General features: G+C 34.6%; 1 protein-coding gene across 2 annotated transcripts in view; it reads right to left on the bottom strand.

The window, feature by feature from the left end:
* The window catches only part of LOC106870167 (PGAP2-interacting protein), a 45095-nt gene that overhangs the window by 23549 nt on the left and 12104 nt on the right, over positions 1-9442 (bottom strand). For both annotated transcript variants that reach the window (XM_014916165.2, XM_052968235.1), the window contains exons 2-5: positions 8872-9184; positions 7947-8101; positions 5336-5750; positions 3153-3289 (exon numbers count right to left, since the gene is read on the bottom strand). In XM_014916165.2, the coding sequence (XP_014771651.1) occupies positions 3153-3289; positions 5336-5750; positions 7947-8101; positions 8872-9184 (1020 nt within the window). The remainder of the gene's footprint in view (positions 1-3152; positions 3290-5335; positions 5751-7946; positions 8102-8871; positions 9185-9442) is intronic.

The following is a 9442-nucleotide window of genomic DNA, read 5'->3' as shown; positions in this document are numbered from 1 at the left end:
GGACAAGTTACTATACCTGGAAAAGTATAGGACAAATAATTACTTCAAGTTAAATAAAAAATAAGAAACTCTTTACTTAAAATATTGCAGCAAAGAATGCCAGTTCTTCTAATTTATCACTCTTTACAGTTCCCATCTTTTAAATTTATTGCACAAAACTGTTCAGCTAATTTGTAAGTTCATCTAATTAGTCACTTTTTTCTGTATTTAAGGTAGTAAAGTAGCCAAATTCTACTTAAATAAATAGTGTTATTTGTAAGCTATAATAAAATATATTTTAATATTCAAATTTTAATTTTAGCTGCAATATTTTAAGTAAAAAGTTTCTTATTCTTTACTTTACTTGAAGTAATAGTTTATCCTACACTATTACAGGTGTAATAACTTGTCCTGTAATTTTCCAGGTTTATAATCTTAAGAATATTACTTTTCATGCTCGCATTTTTCCATGCAATCCATGATTTTTCCAGGCATTGCCGTTATAAGATAATTAATAATGTCTTGTTTAATAATTTAGATTTTACGTTATAAAATACTGGGTAGGGGGATACATTGGCTGCTATTTTTAGAGTGTCAAGCGACCAGGTAGAGGCTCTTTCATTGGTTCAATTGCATAATGAGATTTTTTTACACGTATATGTAATATGTGTATATATCATCGGCAGAAGTTAGAGAGTAAGTCAAAAGCTGAGAGTTTTGTGTATTGGCACTTATCAAACATGAATTTGTCCATTGTCATTCTGTAACTTCTGACGAAATAACTTTTAAACTACAAAATTTTGTCAAAAATGTGAAGAGTAAACCTTGTATGTAACACATTTTACCAGTATCGTAAGTTTGAAAGGCAAAGTGGACCTTGGCGGAATTTGAACTCAGAACGTAAAGACAAACAAAATACCACTTCTAAATGCAAAAATTTTGTCAAAAATGTTAAGAATAAACCCTGTTCTATGTAACATATTCTACCAGTATCGGAAGTTTGAAAGTGTTTAGTTAAAAAAAAATTAATTGAATAATCTGTATGTCTAAGTCAACCTCGGCAAAATTTGAACTTAAAAACATAAAGACAGACGAAATACCGTTAAGCATTTCACCCGGCACCTTAGAAAGTAAAAATTCATTTTAGAAATATATTCTTTAATTCTTATAGCTGAAGTGTTACTCCCTTACTCTCTTACTTACCGACATGAAATTTTGTGGCATTTCACCCCATAACTTTTCTTCTACTAATTTTTGTTCAATGCAACTAACAACTCTGAATTCCTCATACATTTTTCTATCATTTAAGCCTAAGAAAAGTATACTTTTATCTTAAAATTAAAAAGTTTATGTTAATTGAAGGTGAATAGGTGCCTTACTTACCCCCTTGAGGTCGCAGATATTTTGATGTAATGTTTTTTTCTACTGAACCAAATCTCAAACTATTTATGCCAAAGTGTAGCTGAGGAGGTGTCCTCTTTAAAACTGTTAACAGTTTGCAATTTAGTTGAGAACTGAATTAGTGGTGAAGCTTGGAAGCTGCTGTGATTGACGAAATGGTGGACTACCGTGGTTGCATGATATATACACATAAATATATATATATATCATCATTTTGCATCTGTTTTCCATGGTGGCATGGGTTAGACGGTTTGACTGGAACTGATAAGCCAGAGACCTGTACCAGGCTCCAGTCGGAACATATATGTGTGTATATATATATATATATATATACACACACACACACACATATATATATATATATATATATATATATATAATTAATCCCCCCCCCCAAAAAAAAATGAAGAAAAACACAAGAAAAAACAACAGCACAAGGATGTAGTACATGCAAAGTATTAGCAGATGCTCAGGGAAGGAAAGAAAAGTAGTTTTATGTTTTGAGCAAAGCTCTTCATCAGAAACAGGAGACGGAGGAAAGTCCAAAAGAAAAGGAAGACAGAGGAAAAAAAATTGCCAAAAAAGTCAGGAGGTATGAGAGGTGAATATATTTATTTAATCACTTGATATCCATATGATTACAGTTCAGTTGTTTCACAGCCTTCATCATGCAAGAATTTCATTACAAAATTAATTTATTTTACATGTCTGCACCAATATGCATGCTACACGTTGTAACCAAATTGTTTTAGATTCATTCCAACAGCAGTTTGGACAAATGACTTCTACCATAGCTCTTGGTTGATCAATGCCTTGAGATTGAATTCAGTGAATGTGGTTGGCAGAAACTATAGGAAGCCAGTCATGCATATGTGTGTGTGTGCGTATGCATGCAAATGTTGCCTGTTAGCTATAAATAATTAAATAGTTACTACCTTTGATTGTGAATCAACTTTAATTTCTTTGGGACTCTTTCATTGATGATGATGATGATGATGATGATGATATTAGCTACAGCAACTATTTACAGCTTGATGAGGTCAGTCATGGGAAGTTAAGAGTATTAGCAGTATTGTTCTCAGTGGAATAAAAGCCACTGAATCCTCCCGTAGAAGTCTATCACTGCATCGACTTGGATTGTTGTATCATTTATCTTTTATTTATTTCAGTCATTGGACTGCAGCCATGCAGGAGCACTGCCTTGAAGGGTTTGAGTTGAACAAATCAACCCCATTGGTTTCTTTTGTTGAACCACTAAATTATGGGGGTGTAAATAAAACAACATTGGTTGTCTATTAGTGGAGAGGGGATAAACAGACACAAAGACATACACACACACATGACAGGCTTCTATAGAGTTTCCATCTACCAAATTCATTCATAAGATATTGGCCTGTCCAGAGCTAGAGTAGATGACATTTGCCCAAGGTGCTGCACGGTGGGACTGAACCCAAATCCATGTGCTAGCAAAATGAGCTTCTTAACCACACAGCCAAGTTTCTCAACCACTAAATCCAATACATAATTGCCTAACCACATTGTAAACACACTCAAATTTTTAATGCTTATTTCCACCCTCCAAAAATATATTTCTTTCATTTAACATATCATTTTCTTTCCATGCTGCTAGTGTGACTTAAGAAGAACTAAATTTGAGGTAGGGTTTTTATAGCTGAATGCACTTCTTGTCAACAACCCTCACCTGCTTTTCAAATGTGTGTGTGTCTGTGTGTGTGTGTATAATACTTCATTATTTACAAAGTTACACTTACTTGCATAGGCTACCCATGTCTTTAAATAATAAAGTAGAAAAAGACTCAATACACCCAAAAGCCACCAGGCAAAGTGTTTCGTAAAATGCTGCCTGGACAAGCAGACACCAACTCCAAGTAACAAAAGAACTGGACACCTGAAAAAATTAAATAAAGAGAGAATAGTTAATAAAATAATGAAATTTAAAAAATCTATAACATATTTTCAAACTTGAATTTAACTTAAAATGTTGATAAGGTTATATAAACTGTCCACTGCAGAAAAAGAAAGTTTTAAATTCTCTTAGTTTGCAATGAACAATAGAATTTAGCAACTGGTTTAGTCAGTTTTATGGACAATCAGTTTTCCAACTACCATACTATACACCACACACACATACATGTACACATCATTTTTATGACTATTTTCCATGCTAATGTGGGCTGGAAGTTTTGACAGAATCCAACCAATCATAGAACAATGTTTTACTTAATTTAAGTATCTCAGTAGTTATTCCTGAGGGGCCAGGGGCTTTCCCCATCTTCATCACATTGTCTACAATGCTACTGTCTATTCAGATTGCTGGTCCCTCTGTTGGATCAACATCAGGCAGACTCTCCTTCTCCCATGAGTTCTCTACATTTAGTAACCTTTCATAGTGGCACTTTCAAGCGTCTTTCTTTGTAGAGTCACTATCTGCAAGTGAACCATCATCCATGCAAACACACTTCTCTCCCGCATCACAATTTTCCTTGGCACACTTGTCTTGCAAGTTGAAACACTTCAAGCCACTGGTCTTCATGCTGCAGAACATTGATGAACTTCTCCCTTTCTGCTTCATCCCTGGCTAAGTATACCTGCTTCCTAGCTTCCCTTCTAGCTGCCTGGTATAACTCCTTGCTACCACTACCCTTCCAGTTCTTCCAAGCCTGTTTCTTTGCTCTAATGGTCTTGTCAACTACATTGTTTCACCACCATCTCACTATAGGTCGTGTTGGGACTTTGCATCATCCACAAATTTGGTCTGTGACTCTCATTAAGTTGTCTCATAGGAACTTCCAGCTAGTATGCTTCGCTGGATGTACAATGCCAGTGACATGTAAAAGCACCCATTACACTTTCAGAATGGTTGGTGTGAGGAAGGACATCCAGCTATAGAAACCATGGCAAATCAGACTGGAGTCTGATGCAGCCCCTCAGATTACCAGCCCTGGTCAAACTGTCCAACCCATGGACAACAGATGTTATATGACAATGACGAAGATGATGGTATACATACACACATACATCACCATCATTTAATGTCCTCTTTCCATGCTGGCATTGGCTGGACAGTTTGACAAGAGCTGGACAGTTTGACAGGAGCTGGACAGTTTGACAGGAGCTGGACAATTTGACAGGAGCTGGCCAGGCAGGAGACCCCACCAGACTTCTGTGTCTAATACCATATTTTAACGTGTATAAGGAACTCTCCTGTATAAGGAACCCTCTAATTTTTGGGGCTTAAAATTTGGAAAAAAGGTTTTGTAAGGGATTATAATGCTATCCATGTATAAGCAACACACATTTTTTTAACCTAATTTTTGACAAAAAAAGGGTCCTTTGTACACTTTAAAATATGGTACATACATACATACATACACACACACAGAGCTGGGCATAAGTCCGTTAATCTGTTAATTAATGAAGTTAATATTTTCATTAACGATTTAACTTTCAAGTTAACTTTGATAATCATTATCGGGCTAATTAACTTCTGTTACATTTAGCTTCCATTAACTCAAGTCTGTTAACCCCAAAATTTCATAAAAACAGATAAACATTTAAAAGTTTTTATTGTTTTCAGATTGTCTTAACATATTTAATATTGTACACATCATTCTTTCAACCACAATATAATACCACTTATTATAAATAACTTGGTACAGGTGCCAGTCAGGCGACATTGGCATCAACCACACTCGAATGATGCTTTTTACGTGCCAGTCAAAAACATTAAAAACTTTATGTCCACTGATTTTGAAAGAAACATATATACCACACACACAAATATGTATTTGTAGCTAGCATCCTTTTATATGTTATTTTGAATATACTAGATTGCTTGCTCAGTAGTTAAAAGGAAAAACAACTGATCGATCCAAATATTGGTTTATTTACTAAGCCAAAGTCATTCAGTAGAGAGAAATGTTAAGAGACTTACCCCCAAAATTGTGGTAAAGGACCATGAAGTGGATAACCCTCAACAACCCACCGACATATCAAAGACACTTCACCAAATGTCCAACCTGTTAAGAATATAAGACTACCAAAACCAATGCCAATGAGTAGAAATGATGATGAGAAGGAAGCTTGACTAATGTGGACATTATTTGAATTAGAAGTGAGACCATTAGTAACTGGAGTAGAAACTTCAGAATTTTCCTGTGTTTCTTCTTCGCAACTTTGAATTTTCGTTGTTTTATTAGGCACATCAGTTAGTGTATTATTTTCAGTTGAAACATTTCGTATGCTGTTATTTGTTTCACCGTCATGTGGCAAGTTATTCTGTTCATCTAATTTATAGTTACTGTTTGTGTTTAAAGATGCTTTTGCAGAATTTATTTCAACAGTTAAATCTAAAATATAAAAATAATGAAAAGGAAGAAAAAAGGGAAAATATAATCAGTATAATAAATGAACATGAAATAAAGCATATATACCATATTTTAAAATGTATAAGGAGCTCTCGTGTATAAGGAGCCCCCTAATTTTCAGGGCTTAAAATTTGGTAAAGAAGGTTTTGTAAGGGATTATAATACTATCCATATATAACTCCCATTTTTTTTTTTAACCTAATTTTTGACAAAAAATAGTTCCTTATACACATTAAAATATGGTGTATCAACATCATTATCATCATCATCATTTTAATATCTACTTTTCTATACTTGCATGAGTCAAATGGAATTCATTGAGGCAAATTTTCAACAGCCAGATGTCCTTCTTGCCACCAACCCACATGTTTCCAAGAAAAGTAATATTTTCCCATGTCTGAATCTGTTTTCATATAAGACTGAAAACAAAGGCCACAACTTGTATGATAGTTCACAACTTTTTTTATTAGTTTATAACTGTTGAGCAATATAGAAAACCAGGAGATACAAATGTACATTAACAAGGCTTTGGTTGGCCTGGGGCTATAATAGAAGACTTAGCTAAGGTTTCATGTAAGGGGACTAAACCCAAAACCATATGATTGGGAAGTTAAACTTTTGACCAAAGTCATTTCAGTGTGCGTGTGTGAGTATGTGTGCATGTGTATGTGTGTACGTTTGTGTATATGCATGCACACACACACACTGTTAAGATATTTAGTCAATTCTTAGCTACTTCAGAAAAATTACCAAAAACATATTAATAATTAAGTAAAATAAACTAATAACAAACTGCAATAATATTGAAAATTTAAAGACAGAACAAAATTTCTGCCTCTTTAGCAACAATAATGAACAAGAAAGGGAATATTCAGGAAAATTAATACATCAAAAATTGAATGCATTAGTGAAAAAAACAAGGGAGGCAATGTCAAGAAAGACTAGACAAAAATACTCAGTGACATGCTCTGCCAGTGTTAATAGAATTAATGTAGTGAGCTAAGACTTATTGTGAGGAGATAGAATCATTAATTTAACAATCAATCCTGCGAGGTCATCTTTGACAATGCTTAACTGAGAAGGTTCAAGATCTAAAATACAGAGTTTTCACCATATTGCCAAGATCAGACTCATACTCTGTTTCATTGTTCATATTCCAGTTTTAAATTTGGCACCCCATTACAACTACCTTTATCTTCTCAGCTATTCCCACCCACTTTTATATAATGCAAGATAGCCATTTATCTTTCTGTCTGTTTGTCCCTCTGTCATAGTTTAGCCTCTCAAAATGAAACATAAAATCACCTCCCCATCTCAAATACTAACACCAACTCCAGACTTGGTTAGAGGGGCTTTTTCCTATTCTGTTCATGTCTTGTCTTGCTAGACTTTTAGTGACTTCCCTAGTGCTGGTAACATGAAAAAAAAAGCACCCGGTACACAGTCATGTAATTGGCAATAGGACGAGCATCCAGGTGTTGAAACTATGCCAAAACTGACATTGGCGCTTGCTGAATCCTGTCAAACTATGCAACCCATGACGGCATGGAAAACAGATGTTAGGTGATGACAACGACGATATCATTGGATTTGTCTCTCCTGTCATTGGTGGCAAGAATTAGTCATTAAGGTACTAACTCTTACTCTTATTACAAGTAGAATTTTAATTCATTAAAATTTTTTGGCCCTCTACATTAAGCATATTAGCACCAACCTTATCTTTTAGGCTATGCTGGGGCACCATCTTGAAGAATTTTTAGTCAAATGAATTGACCCCAGTATTTAATACTTTTTAAACCTGGTACTTACTCTACCAGTCTCTTTTTGCTAAACCACTAAAGGGATGTAAACACACCAACACCAGTTGTCAAACAGTGGTGGGACACAAACACAAAGTTACACACAGGTTCCATCTACCAAATCCACTCACAAGGTTTTGGTTAGCCCAAAGCTGTAGTAGAAGACACTTGCCTGACATGCCACACAGTGGGACTGAACCTAAAGCCATGTGGTTGGGAAGCAAACTTCTTACAACACAGTCATATATATAAAAATAGTTTGTCTTAACTTGAATGGTCTGATAAAGATGAACATTTTCAACAACTGGCAACTTGTAATATGTTGCAGAAGGAAAAAATGCGTTAAGAAATCAAGGTAATAAGTTGAAATATGACATACCTGAAATGATGTGATCAATATTCACCCCAAGTGCAATTGAAATGATAATGGTATTAGTTGTTTGGGTCCACCATGCAGGTACAAAGCTAAGAAACCAGATTCGGCTGACAAGAAATAGCAAGAACCCAAGAAGAAGGCCCCAAAGCGTTAAAAATCTGAAATTGAAAATAATTTATATTAATATTTCATTATCTCAGTCAAATAATTCAAGATGGCATTAAAGAAATACATTAAAAGAAAAAAAACAACCTATTTTTGTTTTTAAAATTCAGGGTTCTTATATCTATATGTTTTAGAACTGGCACTCTGTTAGTTACAATGACGAGGGTTCCAGTTGATCTAAATACTGGAACAGCTGCTTGTGAAATTAACATCAGTGGCTGAGCACTCCACAGACACATGTACCCTCAATGTAGTTCTCAAGGAGATTCAGGGTGACAAGGCTGGCCCCTCTGTAATACAGGTACGATCTATTTTTGACAGCTGAGTTGACTAGAGCAACGTGAAAATAAAGAGTCTTGTTCAAGGACACAACATGAGGCTGGGAATCAAACTTACAACCTTACAATTGTGAGCCAAATACCGTAAATGAATATGATCTTGATTAATAAATATTGCTAGAGGCAGTGCTCTAGTGTGGCCTTAGCTGTGAGAGCTAAAGCATACTGAAGAACATGGAGATGCCATGCATAGTTACTCAATCTGCTCTAATCTCATTCAGATATCTGATCAAACACCACCGGGGGGCATATAGTATTATAGACATATTATAGTCATACTATTTCACTCTCTTTGGTTTGGGGCTGCAGACCCAATTAGCCCTCCGCAGGAGCTAGCTTAAAAGTCTGCACAGAGTGTGGCTTTTAAGTTAGTAAATGTATAAAAGAAAGAGAATTGAAATTAAAAATGAATAATAATGCTGTACCTTATTTTATAGTTTGGATTCCATAATGTGATTGCAAATACAAGTAAGGCACATGATGTCCCCAAAGAGAGGAACAGAAGACGGAGAAGAGTATCAGGAGCTTGAAAAGATGCTAATGATACGACAGATAATAGACGGAGGATAATGATCATGTGTGGTTTTTGGAGGAGTTTCAATATAAAAGCTGATTCTGTGATGATTGGTGTTAAAGTCAATAATGACAGTGCTTCATAACCAGTGATACTGAGTTCGTTGAGAGGATAAAACCAAATCATTGGTGCCAGTGCTAGAAATAGGCACCAGAATATGTAACCTAGAAATTGAAAATAATAATAATAATAATAATAATAATAGTAATAATAATAATAATAATAATAATAATAATAATAATAATAATAATAATAATAATGAATGAATGAAAAAAATTTTTTTTTTTGCAGAAAAAGTGCTTTCTTAGGCAAAAAGCACAAGTTAATACAAAGGATAAATGGATCTAATAACTTTGAATTATTGTTTAAATGCATCAATCATCATCATCATCATCATCATCGTTTAACGTCCGCTTTCCATG

The sequence above is a fragment of the Octopus bimaculoides genome, chromosome 5 (genome assembly GCF_001194135.2).
Source record: "Octopus bimaculoides isolate UCB-OBI-ISO-001 chromosome 5, ASM119413v2, whole genome shotgun sequence".
In the NCBI taxonomy this organism is placed as follows: Eukaryota; Metazoa; Mollusca; class Cephalopoda; order Octopoda; family Octopodidae; genus Octopus; species Octopus bimaculoides.
Note: the sequence above shows the minus strand (reverse complement) of the source record. Positions and strands in the feature narration are given on the sequence as shown.